The following is a 16,287-nucleotide window of genomic DNA, read 5'->3' as shown; positions in this document are numbered from 1 at the left end:
GCAGAAAATTATGACCAACTGGGAAGTATGCTAGTTTCTGTGAAACAGTATTGGTTGCTAGATGGGAAGAAGGTTGGCAATGTATGGGGAAGCATTTAAAAAATATGGATGGTTTGATGGCATGTAATAGTGCATGCCATCAAACCAAGTCCTTCATTGCTTTCACTTAAAAAAGTGAAAGCAATGAAGGACTTGGCTCTTATATTACATACATTTCAAGTATTGCAAAAATTCCATAGTGCCTGACTTTTTTTTGGCTATCACATAAATCAAAGTTTTGATATCTTTCTAAGGATGAAACAACAAATGAGATAGAAAATATAATGAAGTGACATGGCAGAATTTCTTAAAAGATTGAAGTATAATACCAACTCATCTTTGAATTTTGAGGAACTGCTTGGATGTAAATAGGTCAGAAGAAAATCAAATGAAAGACAGGCTGTTAAAATATTGAGAGCTGAAAGTGATTTTTTTTCTGCAACTATGGATCTCATTAAAAGTAGGAGAGAGGAAACCAAAATTTTGTCAAGATACTTATGATATGCCTATTTTATAATTTGCTGGCCATGGTACATTTCTGGTGAAAATTAAGGCTCAGATTAAAAGGTTTTAAAGTAGGATAAGGAATGAAGGCTTTCCTTTTATAGGAACTACAAACACATTTAATTTTTACCTGAATCAAGAGAATGAAAGCAGGATACCAATAAGTATGACTATTGGCATAGTTAGCTGAGTGGCTAGCATATTCATTCTTCAAACAGGGTTCAAATCCACCATGCGATAGAATGTGTATCAATGTTTTTAAATGGTGGATGAATTTCATCCAGTGTAAGGCTTACCAGAGATCTGAAGTGGCTTGAAAAATTTCCATGTTTAGTCTTCTAGAGTAGGGTTTCAGATTATCTAATCTTTGGTCCGTCCCTGGCACCAATAACAATTTAATAGGCTAACAGCCTTTTTCTAAGTAGGATCGACATTAAAAAACAGATATAATGAAATAATCACAGACATTAGACTGGGATGTTGCTCTAGCAAAATGAAAACCAGCATCCTAAATTATCAAGATCACTGAAATTCTACAGTATTTCTCATACAAATGAAAAGGACCACGAGAGGAAATTCATACTAAGAGAGTGCGGTTAGAATTATTATAATCCTTTGCATTTTTGTAATGGATTGTAATAATCCTAACCAATCTATCATTTTTTACTTTCTGTGATCACATATAACTCAAATAATAGCACAATATAATGTAATTACCTTATGTGACTGTTCAGTGCCAAAATTATCATCTTCATCAGCAGTCTCTGTAGACATCTTCCCAGACACTCCTATCAAATGAACAAAAAATAGTTATTGAGTACAATCTCAGAATGGGGTACAGTTGACTAAATCTAGCAAACTTGTAGGGACCATACAAATAGTTTGTTAAAGCAAATAGTAAATTCTTTCAGCACAGCATTCTATCTCTGGGATAGTAGTCAGGACTTTTTAATAGTTTGTTACAGTATGCTTATTATAGTGGTGTTTGCGACATTGAGAGCTGACTGTATCATGGATAATTAAATATAGATGAATAGTCACTATTCCTTTAGCTAGAACACACATACACAACTACAGAAATGCTTTCTTACATACTATATGAAAAAGAACAATATAGCCTTCAAAGTTTAACTTTGAAGGCTATGGATATGGTATAAAAGGCTAGAGGACTAAGCATGAAGAGAAATATGATCCTGTCTAGTGATCTCATTATCATCAAAGGCAAGTGGAAGTGAAATGAGGTATTTTGGTAATAGTGAAGTACAGTAGGTCGTCCATATCTCACTGGAGAACGAAAGGGGTTCAGTGTTTAAGACACAGGTACGGAAGATCGTGAAGTCTGGAACATTTGAGCAGTATATCTGTCAAGCGAAAAAGAGAAAGGGAGAATACTGTCATCAACAAAACTATAGATAGTATTTCAGGTTAGTGAGAAAAAGTCATTTATGAAACAGAGGAAGAATGAATAGACAAAAGCACAGAGCCCAGGGACAATCCAGCATCGATAGAGAAACCTGTAGAGACCAAACCGTCAACTATGACACCTAGCAAATAATGAATATTCTTCCAAACATGGACTGGATTGACAATTACAAAGGATGTCTGGAAGAACATATGATAATTTGCTAAGCAGGCTTCTATGTTGATCAATCAAATGGTCTGAAAATGCCACAAGCAACCACACAAATTTCTCCTAACGTTCCTATGGTTTGAAGAAACCTTATCCAAATCAAGCCTTATGTCCAAAGGTGGGTTAATAGCTATGGTATACATAAAGATGCAAATTGATTGTCATCTAATGTTATATACTATTGGTGAAACATAAAGTTAACATCTGGTGATAGCAATATTCTAAGCATCAGAAATCTGATGTTGGCTTTAATCAATATTGGATTATGTCTGTGATTGTCTCAAAACAGCAGCTCTTACTGATTCACTGTTAGGCTAACAAAACTTTAATTGAAAGAAATAATGAAAGGTTTAGGGACTCTGAATACAGATAGTTGTCTTTTAATTAACAGTTTGTGATCAGTGCTGGAAAAGTTAGTGTTTCTCTTTGCTTGCTGAAAGCTTACAGTGGCTTGATAAAAATTGCAAGTTTGGTCCCTAGAGCAGTTATTTAAAAAAAATAATAACATATTATTTTAAAAGTTTTGCCAACAAATAAAGTTTCTCAGGCTCTTTTCTTCTAGAATTATGTTTTTTAAACATCAGCACAGAGTTCATTTATGAGAAATAACACTTCCTACTCATTTAATGTTCCTGTCTACCTCTCTGATAAGAAACAGCTGTATGCATGGATGGAGATCATTGTCTTTTATGCAGTGTGCATCAAGGGCAATACTTGTAAGGTCTTCAGTTTCAAATTGTTAATATTTCAAAAACAATCTTGCAATACTTGGCTATAATAATATATATTATATTAAAACATTGAAAGATATAAATAATAAATATTTATATCTTTCAATGTTTTTTTTTAATGTCAAATGAAGTTCTTGAGATGCTTTCCTTTTATACTGATACTATAAAAAATACAACTTTCAAACAAGAGATTCCATGAGAGCATAATTGACTTCAGATGGTTTCTGCTTATTCTTTGAAGAACCAACAAAATGCTGAGTGGAGTTTTTCACTTGGCATTTTATTGGAAGTTGAAAATTGTGTAAATCTCTAATGCAATTATTTACTTGTATTTCTTTATGACATAAAAGTGGATATTCAAAATGTCCATTTCATGTTGGAACCTGGTTGTGTTGTACAACATTATTAAGATTTGATTATTAGATTCCCACTGATTTTCTTCCAAACTTATAGTACTCAACACTATAGACAGACACTAAGATGTCATGCCATTTTACTCTTAGATTTTAAGAGTGAATAATTTAAGGCAATCAAATAAAATAGAAAAATCGAGAGAGGTAAAGGTTGAAAAGAAGTAAAAAACTAACCTGAAATTTTATAGAGTAGATCTCCAAGAAGTTGGACAGAACTATATCTGATTCGCCAGTTATTATCAAATAATCCTCTTTCTAACTCGGGGAGAAGTAGAGTTATTGCAGTATCAGCATAAGTGCTTACAATTCTTTGGCCAGCTCGGAGGGCTGTATCACGTACAAATTCATTTTCATCAGCTAGTGCCTATTAAATATATATAGAGAGAGAGATCATTAAATTAGGTGATTTATAAACACAACCAAATAATAGGTTGAGTACTGCAATACTTTTTTAAATGAAAAATTCATGCTGTAGCATAAACAATACTTCAATCATTCAGTTTCATAGATGCAATTTGTTCCAAGTATCACAGTTCTGTCACCAAAGCTCTCAAATCATAGTGATGAAAATGGTACACTGTGGAAAGACAATATCAGTGTGAATGAAACAGCATGCAATGATCAAGTTTTTGATTGTAGAATACTCCACTTAGCATGGAGATATTTAGATCTAATTTTCCTGAAGTGGTTTATCCAAATTTTTAATTTATCAACAGAAAGGTCACCTACATTGTTCTGAATAATGCCTTTCACTGTCACTAACATGCAGAGCCATTCCTGAGGATTGACTGTTAAGGTGTAAATAATTATGCCTTTTCATCACTGGCAAGCAGTGCTCTGTGGCAATTTCGCAAGATGAAACACTTTTGATCAGTTCAGAACAACTGGGTATGCAATGAACTGGTTGATTACATAACATATTGAATTGTTCACTGCACCAGAATTTTTATATTCAGCACAGTGTGGATATTAAAGCATCACAGCAAGAGGTTACAGTGCCATGGGCCTTGGGAGCAACAACTATAAGAGACATACACCCTTTGTCCAAAAAGAAACTGAACTTTTTGAAAATAGAACTAGTGGTGCACCTGTTGTATATTTTTTGTTGTCGAAAGCAGCAACCTTCATTAGTGTTGTGTCAACTGTTTATGACATTTGTTTCATTAGAAGCCGAGTTATAGTAACAAGAGTGACTGTGTGTTTTGATGAATGGTCGGAAAATGAGTTTCAAACAGAGAGCTGTGATTGACTTTTGTGTTAAACTTGGTAAGTTTTACTGAAACGCGTCAAATGCTTCAAAAAGCATACAGTGATAAATGCATATCCCGTACTCAAGTTTACGAGTGGTTTAAGTGATTTCAAAAGTGGTCATGAGACACTTGAGGACGACGAAAAGCAGGGCCATCCAAAACTGGATTGAGCGAAGTTAACATCCAAAAAGTGCATGATTTCATCAAAGAAAACCTGAAATCGTCCATGAGATTGATTGAAGATGAATTGGAGATTCCAGAATCAATTGCGCACAACATTTTGACCGAGAGTTTGGGCCTTTGTAAATTGAATTTGCGATTTGTTCCCCACAAGTGACCAATGACTAAAAAATGTATCGAATTGAACACTGCAAGGAACCGCATTAAAACCGCTCGTAAGGACTAAACTTCCTTGAAACGATCATTACTGGTGATGAAACATGGTGTTTTGAGTATGAGCCTGAAACAAAGCACCAGAGTGCTGATTGGAAACCACCAGAAGGGGGGGGGGGGGAATCCAATCGCTTGGAGAAGTCAAAAGTAAAGCCAATGCTGATTTGTTTCTACGATTCCAAGGGCATTATCCACAAAGAATTTGTTCCGCTTGGCCAAACGGTCAATGGTGAGTTTTATCTCAGAGTTTTGAAGTGATTGATAGCGAGAATTTGTTGTGTATGGCATGAATATCATGTGCAGGCAGCTAGTCACTTTTTCAAGATAATGCACCATCTCATCGTTCAAACAATGTGAGACAGTTTTTGAGCAAAAACGAAGTTTGTGTGTTGGATCACTCACCGTATTCACCTGATTTGGCACCCTGTGACTTCTTTCTCTTCCCCCAACTTCATTTGCCAATGAAAGGAAAGTGATACGACACCACTGAAAATGTTCAAGCAGCAGTAACCACGACCCTCAACAGTATCCCAAAAACTGATATAAAAAACTCATTTAATGGATTAATTGGCCATGCCAAACCACTGTGTCAAAGCTGAGGGAGAGTATATTGATTGAAATAAATTATTTGAATAATTATAATTGGCCTGTGTTTTATTTTCTATCAAACATTTGGTTTTATATATATATATATATATATATATATACACATATATATATATATATAGAGAGAGAGAGATTAAATTAGTTGATTTATAAACACAACCAAAAAAATAACAGGTTGTGTGCCGTCATAAAAAGTAATTCTTTTGTGTGAATGAGAGAGAGCTGCATGAATATTCCTAGAATCATTTAAGGTAACTAAAGGGAAAATTTAACAAACATGACTTTATTGGTAATTGGCTAAAAATATTAAGATTAGGTGTGCATAAGACATGTAGCAGGTCAACCCTGAATGCTCATGTTAAAGTGAATCAATATGACAGCTTACATTTGAAGTGATAATCAGTGTTACTGTAAGTGAAAAATATACACAAACCACACAGATGTTAATGATGAGAACAAGTGTTCTGGTTTATCCTATGTACAAATGTCAGCAAACAAAACTAAAAATCCTGAACAATACACTCAAGAAATGAACATTTACCAGAAATGAAACAATAACTTCACTGCTAACAAATGAAAACAATCAGAATGAAAGAGAGGAATACATTTATGTAGAAAAGATGCTCATTATAGAAAACTCTAAGAACCAAAAAAATATTTTTTTCTGCTGCAAAGTTTCTATAAGTAATTTAGGGGAAAAAAGAATGACACTTCTGATATTTTAAAATTTCCAAAATATCATTATTCAACTTATAAAAATCCTTTCCAGTGTACAAAATACATGCTATCTGTACCATTAAAATCAAATACAGCATAAAAACTTTATTGGCCAACCCCAATTTGATTGGGAAAGAGGACACAGGTGATGAACAGCTAGCCTGCATCAGTGAGCCTAAGGACAATGATCGGCCTAATGATGGACAATAGTTCTGTCCAATTAGGAAACCGACTTCTTCACGCCACCTGCTTATGACTTTTCCTCTTTACCTCTGGCTGGATAATGCAGCATCACTTGTTTATCATTTGTATCTCTTAGCTCTTTGCAACTAGAGGTTATCAAGCTGATTGCCTAAGTTTGCAGGGGTTGCAATTGACTTTAATGGTATATAGCCCACACATCTTTAGTTCCTCATGAAGATTTCAGGTAAATGATATTAATTTAAGATAATATAACATTTCAAACTTTAAATGCCAATTCTAAAATTTTAGTTTAAGAATTGCATACTCTTCTTTCTTATATCATTATAAATAACTAAGCAGACAGATTCCCTTGTTACTCTAGAACTTACTCTAATTACATTAAATTAAAATTTGATATCATCTGCAGGAATACACACACACACTGTATCACAAGCTACATTAATACATACAGTATGGTGAGAACTCTTTGGTCAACTGCTGACCATAACCTGACCTCTAATGGTGAATATATAAATGGAAAAATATGAAAAAATTAAAAAGCATACATTAATTGGTAAAACTGCTGTTAGTGAATCAACTTTAAATTTCTGTTTGCTGTCTGACAGTTACCATGTTGTTTTCCTATTAAATTTCTTTTCTTCCGGGATCCACCATGTCAGTTACTCTTCTTTTTCTGATGGTATGTGCACCATCCAAATTCTTGTAATATTTTGGTTGAAATTTGGATGATTGATAAGCATTTTGCAATTTTCCTTGAGTTCATATCATATTTTGTTCCAATGTAAGGATTGGGGGCTTTTCCAGAGAAATGTTTTAAGTGCATGGTCAGAAAAGCCTGCTTATTGTAATGAAACTATTTGATGTGCCATTTATGCTCTTTCCATTTTGGGATTATATGACCTGTTTCACCAATGTACAGTAGGTTACAGGTGTACTGGATATGGTATCCACTTGTGTGGGCAAGGGAAGATGACCAAGAGAGTAACATCCTCTTACGTTTTGATGATACAAACTTGGGGAGAGTGATAAGAGATCCATCCAATATAGAACTGGGGCAAGCAGATTTGGGCAGACTCCTTGTTTTTTGAGGAAATAACAATGAAAGACAGTTCAAATTTTGCCAAGTGTACCACTGTCAAGGCCACATGTTGGTATGGAGACTGGTTTCTCTCTGTATGGAAGTCATGTCCAAGAGTATCTTCTGTCACTGCACATTCCCACTCTATCCTTCGATCCAATCAAACTTATGATCAAACCTATTAAGACTCTCACAAACAATAACAGTGATGCTGTGAAAAAAGCAAATCTTCCCAATAAACCAATCCCATCACATTGTAACCAGTCACAACGTATGAACCAAAACAGAATCTCTTCACTAATAGCTCACTTTCATATTCACTTATTAATATGTGATATTAACATAAATGACTTCCACCATCACTTGCAGTCTTCAAGACCAGAGACATCTTATTTCTGATAGAAACCAAAATCGCAGCTACATCTACTACTGTCCACTTCCAGTGCCCAATCTACACAGGTCATGATTCTCAACACAAGGGTGGCACCTGTGCCTTTGTGAATTCTGATACAGCCTGTCAGAGAATGGCTAATTTAAAATCCTCTACTTTTGACCTCTGGCTCAAGGTTTCCTTGACCAATTTAGAACCTTTCATTTGTTGCATTTACCAGTCTCCAAACACTAATAACCACTCAGATCTATTCACACTCTACTTTCCATGAAACTTGACCACCTGCATTCTGGCTATAGAAATAGTGAAGTAATCTTCTTGGGTGACCTAGAAACACTGATAATCCTCGATTCCAAATCGAGGATTATTCTGAATCTCTTTTTGGCCAGTTCTCCTTCCAGATACACCAAAGAGGTCACCTCTCCTCTCTGCAACTCCAACCACAATCTCGTACAAGTCTCCTCTCTACAGAACACTCCTCATTCAACCACTCCTGCCCCCGCATCCTCTGGTACTACAAAGGAGTCAATTGGGATGATGAATGAAATTTCTACTCTTGTTTTCCTGAATCTGGCTATTGCTTCCACTCACCTGACCAACACCTGCTGTGAATGAGTGATAGAAATTATTCTCACTGGTATGAAGGCTTTCATCCCGCATTCAATCTATAATCTACATCCACTTTCCAAGTCCTAGTTCAACCAAAAATGTGTCAAAGTAATCAAAGAAAAAAAAATTCAGCTTATCACAAGTGGCTCACACATCAAGAATTCCAGCTTCATACTCTGCCAATACCAAAACATGCAGCATATGCAATTCAGTCATCAGTATATCCAAATCCAATTTCATAAAGCCATCAGCAGAAAACTTGCCTCATGTCCAAATGGAAGCACTTCCTTCTAGTCGCTTGCTAAGGCTGTTGGATGCAATTTCTGATCTGCACTTCCACCTCTGTCTCATCCTAATGGTGAAATCTTTATCTTTGGGTGAAATCCTATTTCACCCAAAGATAAAGTTGACCTTGTGACATCACTTTTTTCCTCAAACTCCTGCATAGTTAACCAAAGGAAATCACCTAACATACCAGAATCCAAGCACAGTATGCCTCCTATAGTTTTTCAACAAAGTCATCAGAAAACTACTAAATAACTTGAATGTTAAAAGTCTTCTGGTCCTGATGGCATCTCCCCAACTGTTCTCAAACATTGTTCTCCAGAGCTAAGAACCATATTGCATTGTCTCCATAATTTATTATACATATCTGATATTTATTCCAATGCATGAAAGCAATCTCATATCCAACCTATTCTATAAAAAAAAAAAAAAAAAAAAAAGGCTGACAGAAGTCTACCATTAAACTATCGACCAATTGCAATCACCTTTGACCTTTCCAAAATAATAGAGAAAATCATCATTAACCAACTCCTCTGCTACTTAGAGGCCCACAAATTAATCAGCAACCACCAGTACAGATTCTGCCATTCAAGATCCACAGCTAACCTTGTAACTTACATCACCCACCACACTGTGGGTGATGTAAGTTACAAGTTACTATGGAACACTTCGGGGAAAAAATGTACTGTCACCCTTGACATTTTCAAAGCATTCGACAGTGTGTGGCATCAAGGATTACTAAACAAATTGCATTACTTCAGCCTCCATGTCACCTTCTGTAATTGGGTAGCTGGCTTTCCTCTCTGGTCATTCACTGTGAGTCATGATAGATGGCTCCCTCTCTTTAAGCTTTAAAACTTGAAGAGTGGGAAATTGTGAGCCTTGAGGCAAAGCCTCAAGGCATACAGCAACTACTAATCTCATCCACAGCTTTGAAGACAATAGAACTCTCCACTCTTCCTATTTAGTATCTCTACTAGTAGCACTTTAAGAGTATAGAAAGGACTGCAAACTGAAAATACAGTCCAAAATACTGTGCCTGGTGAAAAGGTTTTGAAAGAGGACACCGAAAGTAGAGCCTTACAGCATAGTGGAATGTAGCAATGCAAGTAGTCAGATGCTAGACATGTGGAAGTAATAATGGGCAGTGTTGATTATTGCATCCATTGGATAACTGTGCTGAAGAGAACGCTAAATAGTAAAGGGGGGGGGGGGGGGGTTCTCACACTTTACAAGCCCCTGACAATATTATCTGAACTACTATACTAAGATAAAGTCACATGGTTTTTGTGGAGAAAAGGAGACAGTAAAAAAAGATCCAGTGGATGTAACCAAGATGATATCTATATAGAAATTTGTACATGAGGAAAAATTAAAAGAATGTGGTCTCTTCAAAATGTGAGAAACAGAGAGGAATATGATGGACATACAAGACGGTAAGGGAAAGTTACATACAGAATAAATACAAGTGAGCTTTTGTGGGTGGGTGGGGGGGGGGGGGAGAAAGAACTTGGAATTATCTATGGAAGATAATAGTAAGGGTGTAGTTAAGAAGCACTTATAAGATTCCAGATCTTCTCATAGAGGTTCAAAGTGTGTGTGGAATGAATTACAGATTTGTGTTGTGAGTTTTTGGGGCACTTCCTTGAACAATCCATGTACTTTTTTTGGGGAGGGGGCAGCCAGCATAATAACATGATGTGTAGAAATAATTATCACTGAGAGTATATAGGGGAAGGAATACATTTAAATGTGCTACAAGATTAATGAGAACTGCAATTGTTAAGAAAGATTTTACACTGGTCGGATTGAATTTTCAATGGAAAAACTAGTAGTACTTTATATTATAGTACTTTACATACTATAATATATTTTTATTAACAAATTTTTATGAGCTGAAACAGACTCATCACTGGAGGCCTTTCAGTAGCTATCAATTATGCAAGAATGATGACTGAAAAATCAAGGTTCTTGTTGCATTTTAAGTAGTATAATAAGCAAGTTCTGCATTGAGTTCAGGCACAGAGGAAGAACTCAATGTAAGCCAGCTGAGGAGAGAAAAATGGTTTTTTATGCAACTGAAGACAATGCATTGCTGTTGTCATCTTGTCCTTTGAGGGGTCTTAGATATTTCCATATGCTCTTTGAACTGCTTTGGCTATGTCGATGATTTTGTTCATAAAGAGTTGTTGTGGATTAGGGCCTATTACTACTGCTTAGGGTCTAAGGCTGCTGTAATTGCTGGACAGGTAAAAATGCAAGTGGGTATCAATTCAGTATTAGGGCAGTTATTGCAGTTTCTATGTTCTCGTATAATCCGTATTGATCTTCATTCCTCTAAGATGTCCTGTTCGGAGTCTTGCTATCGTGGCAGAGGTCTTTCAGTCAACATTAATTTTGGGAATTTGGTGTTGTCCCCTTGATTTTAGTGGAATTAGTTTAGATTCAGCTAGTGCATTAGCATCAGCAAAAGTTATGTCAGTTTCTTGGTTGAGTTCTCTGGCCTCTTTTGCTAATTTATCAACAGCTTCATTATAATCAATGTCTACATGAGCAGGAATCCATTGTAAAATGAAAATTTTCCCCAAACACTTTAGTTAGTTTAAGAGTTTATGGATATCTTGGTATTGTCATTTTTGATTGCCTCCATAGCTGATCTTGAGTCGTTGTAAATTATAATTTTCCTCTGATTGTTGAGAAGACAATAATTTTAAGTAGGCTTCGAGTGCTTTATTCACTGCACAGACAATGCAATAATGAAGGTAATAAATACCATGAGATAACACTTATAATAGCACATGGAGATATAGGATGTATGCAGCAATGTGCAATAGGATTTTGTTTTCCCTGCCAGACCTCGAGTGTGTTTGTTAGGGAATATTTATGATTATTTGCATTTGAATTGGTTAGATTACACATATGCAATTTATTCACAACTAAACTATATGAAAACCAAGATTGTTTGATTTTTTAAAAGATATTTAACTGTCATCCTTCTGTGTGGAAGTAGATCTAAATTTTGTTCTGAATTTATAGCATTATTCATTCTGAAGGTATATTTCCATAAGAATTCATTTTGTATGTAGCTTCTGCCTTGATGACAATTTGGCTTATTAACAGGCTGGTGATGTAAAATATATAGCCTGTTCCAGAGAGGTCAGATCTACCTTTCCATGGTATAGTTTGTTTCCACAAACACGGTTCTGGGAAAAATGGCCACCTATATCTTTAAGTGGTAGATGACTTTCATTACCTAGTGAAATGCCACTGCTTTGCTTAGCAGAGGTGTGAAGACATTACTGCCATGTTTCATCTATAAAGTAGGGCAGAGCTTTGGTTTCTGTCTATCCCTTCTCTTCAATGCGGTGCCGTGTGGGTGATGGCAGGCAGAGCACTAGAATACATAGGATTGAACCTGAAGGTAATGCATCAGGATGTTTTCCGACCATTTTAGCAAATAATTCTACTTACTCTGCCAGATCATGCATGAGGTATGCAGACAGCACTGTGGAGACCATGCTTAGACTGGAGTATGAGCACTCTATGCGAGTCATTGTCCACAAGTCTTTCACCTCTATTGTATATCTCTGTAAATAAGTGACACTGCAGTTAAATTCCAACAAAAATCAATAAAAAAAATAACTTATTAAAAAAAATTCCAAGTTAAAAAAAAAAAAAAATCCACACTGACCACGTCATTAATAATATCAATCTATATATCAAACACTTCTGCATGCAGGACCTCAGCAGTATCCTTAACTACTGCTTTCACCAGATTAGTATCATTAGCAAATAAGTAGATATTCTTCTCTCTCTTGTAGAACACTGCTATTTGTATTTGCTTAGGCGGGCCATACTACATCATATACTAATCTCTGATATCTGTTTATAAGCAACGCAACCCTCTCTTATCCATTGCTAGATTTGCATCCATTCTCATTTGTTTCATATATGTAAAGGTCCTCCATGTAATTTTCTGTTAAATGCCTTTCTTTGCAAAGCGGTGAAAATTTGCAGTGACCAAATTTTGCTCACTGCAAAACATTCAAAATGGTGAAAAATTAAAGGAGGATTTCTATAACAGATTACAGAGACAGTATATATCAAAGGATGGGCAGGTTATCAGAGTAAATAGCAAAGAAATAGTGACATTAATGGCTGATATGCAAGTACTTTAAAGTGACATTAACGTGTACATTTCCACATAATAATACAAGAGTAAATTCCAAGATTCAAATTAGAGACATTATACAATGCATTATAAGTTTCTAAAGCTTAGTAAATGATGAAGTTCTCAGTGATGAAGTACGAGGGTGGCCAGAAATGTTTAAAAGAAATTCCTAAATATATGAAACTGATAATGCAATAATTCTGTATATTGGGGAAGAGTGAGAAAGTATGGCATTTGTTAACAATGGAAAATATAGAATTAGGAGGGGAATTCTATTATAAGGGGAAAATACAACAGTAATGTTATGGGTCACTTATTTAGCTAGGTAAGAAACAGCAAACCATTAATAATGAGGGATTTTAATACTGGTACTATTTACTGGTAGAAAGACACAGCTATGAAAAATGGAATGGACCTAATTTTTTTTAGAATTAATATGTGGTGGTTTCTGCCAGCAATATGTTTGCAAACCAACTTGGAGCAGTAGAATTTGGAATTAATAACATCATCATCAGAATTTGGAATGGATCATATCAACAACTACAGCCATCATGCAGAAGTGATCACTTACCAATGCTTGGGTTGGATGGTTATTACACAGGTGAGTACTGGTTCCAACATGAAGCCCTAAGGTTGGTCTGGAGTTGCAAATTTATTTGCTAATGTACCCTATTTAACCTGGCATTAGTAAGGTGGGGTCAGGACCCCAGCACACTCAACTTGCTTGCATGCAACCACCTGTCGTCGTCTATGACATCGAGTAACAGGTTATGGGAGGGGAAGCTATACTGAGGCATGACTCTCTGCCACGCATTGTTAAAAAGTTAGTCAATTTAAAATCTTTGGGGTCTGTGACACCCCCACCTCTACTAACACTGGGTTAAGATTCCGATATTTTACAGCTCCTAAATCCAGAGTGCAGACACATCACAGTTCCCCAATCAGTTAATCCTACCTTGGACAATTCTAGGACATACTCCAGGTTATCATTAATTTAGGAAAGATAGAACTACAATTCAACAGATTTTGACAATGTGGTTAATAGCAGAGAAAGCTAGGAGAAAAAACAAAAACATATATGTTTGCTTTATTGATTTTCAGAAGGCATTTAACAGTATCAACCAGAACGTGACATTAGAAGTGCTAGAATACTATGGAATTGACAGAAAACTAATAACTATATTAAAAGATGTTTATAAGAATGCAGTTGCAGCAGTTAGAATAGGTGATGATTTGGGGAAATGGTTTAAAACAAGCAGAGGGACGGGGGGGGATATCACCAAGCATTTTCATCGCACACTTAGAAACAGCAATGGATAAAATGAAGGAAGATGCAAAAGAAATACCAGTACATGGGATGAGAATTAACAATCTGAGATTTGCAGATGACATTGTCATTATTGAAGAAGATGAAAGAGAACTACAAAAACGAAACTGTTAAATGAGGAAGGGAAAAGATTTGGACTTGTTATGAACTTGGAAAAAACAAAGAGAATGGTATTTGGTGAGAACATGAAACAAAAGATACAAGTGAATGGAATTGACAAAGAAAATGTAGAACAATTCACATATTTAAGAAGTAAAATGACATATAATTTGGACTATAAAAAAAATAAAGATCAGGATTGCAAAGGGAAGAAAAAACCTGAAGGCCATGGATAACATCTGGAAAAGTAAAGTGATCAGCCTGCAAACAAAACTAAGAGTACTGGAGACATGCATCTTTAGCGGTGTACTGTATGGATCTGAAACATGGGTAATAAATAAGGAATCAAGAAAAAGAATTTTGGCATTTGAAAGAACTGGTTACAGGAAGATTCTAAGAATAGGTTGGGTACAGAATATCACAAATGAAGAGCTCTATCGGAAGATACAACCAAAAGAGAATCTAATGCAGAAGATTATAAAAGGGAAGCTGCAATTATTTGTACACATCTGCAGAATGAGTAAGGACCAGAAGGTAAAGTCATTTATGTTTGGTATTATGGGTGGTGTAAACAGAAGAGGTAGACCATACAGAGAATGGATAGACGACATGAAGGGCTGGTGTGGAATGGGTGTACAGAAACTGCGACACAGTGCGCTGGACAAAGAAAGGTGAAAGAAGATAGTCAAGAAGGCATCGCACACCAATAGGTGGTGATGATGATGAAATTATCAGACCAGTACTATGATTTTCTAAGGCAATCAGATAACTGAAAGACTCAAAATGCACTGTAAAAAAAATAAAGAAATAAAATAAATAAAAAATTGTGCAGAGGCAATTTAAAATTGGTGCAAGTAGTATACAGAATACCATAATATTCAATTAAACAATGAAATTATAGTTTACACATTATACTAATAAATAATAAAATTAAAAATTTTATTATTTTTGTTTTTTTATCATCTTACTCTTTCTTGTCAGTTTCTTTAAAAACTCCTTTATATAATGAATGTCTTCAGATTTTTCCTTTTAATTCAGTGATCCTATTTATTTCACCACAAAACTACTGCAAGTGTGAGATTCCATTCATCTAATTGTTATGATGAATGTAAATACAGTACTTTCCTCATAACAAAATACTGAAAATGAAATGAAGTTTTCATGGTGTGAATTCTTCATTATTACTTTACAGCATGGGTGTCCACCTTTTACCTTGCCTGGGAGATACTGAGTGAAGAGGAATTGTCTTGGGCCGTATATAAAATGTATAATATAGTTAATGTAAAAAAGTAACAAAACTTCTTTTTTTTTTTTAAATCTTTTATTATAACATTAAAAAAAAGAGGACAGCATAAACACAAAACTAGTGAGATATTTGGCATTGTTTACGTGAAACCAATGCATCGATGTCTGGTTCAATGGAAGTTGCAATTCGTAGCAAGCTCTCAAGGTTCTCGTCAAAATTTTTGATGTAACTTTACTCTTTGTATGCTTCATTCTTGAAAGTAGTCGTTCACAAATGTACGTACTACCAAAAAGTGATGACATGAACAAATGGGGATTGTGAAGTGAAGGATATTTTTCTCTGGGAAGATAGGTCTCATAAAAATCTAGTAAAGAGACACGATCAAATTTTTCTTTGAATTGAATATCTGATTGCAACTCTACACATTCCATTTGAAAATTGCGAAAGTAATGTATTTATGTCGAATGACACTGGAGTCGCAAATATACAAAAAAATTTATAATTTTTTCTGAAATCTTGAAACCTATTCTCAAATTCCTATATAAAAATTGAAAGAAAGACAGCATATTTTTTGCATCACATAATAATGTTAAA

General features: G+C 35.2%; 1 protein-coding gene across 1 annotated transcript in view; it reads right to left on the bottom strand.

The window, feature by feature from the left end:
- Positions 1-16,287, bottom strand: part of l(3)80Fj (lethal (3) 80Fj) — a 770,029-nt gene that overhangs the window by 212,777 nt on the left and 540,965 nt on the right. Inside the window, exons 39-40 of the mRNA XM_090405954.1 lie at positions 3,492-3,681; positions 1,261-1,331 (exon numbers count right to left, since the gene is read on the bottom strand). Of these exons, the coding sequence (XP_090262080.1) occupies positions 1,261-1,331; positions 3,492-3,681 (261 nt within the window). The remainder of the gene's footprint in view (positions 1-1,260; positions 1,332-3,491; positions 3,682-16,287) is intronic.

Source organism: Typopeltis vanoorti, chromosome 16 (assembly GCF_054136105.1).
Source record: "Typopeltis vanoorti isolate ZY-2024b chromosome 16, IOZ_Tvanoo_1.0, whole genome shotgun sequence".
Lineage (NCBI taxonomy): Eukaryota > Metazoa > Arthropoda > Arachnida > Uropygi > Thelyphonidae > Typopeltis > Typopeltis vanoorti.
Note: the sequence above shows the minus strand (reverse complement) of the source record. Positions and strands in the feature narration are given on the sequence as shown.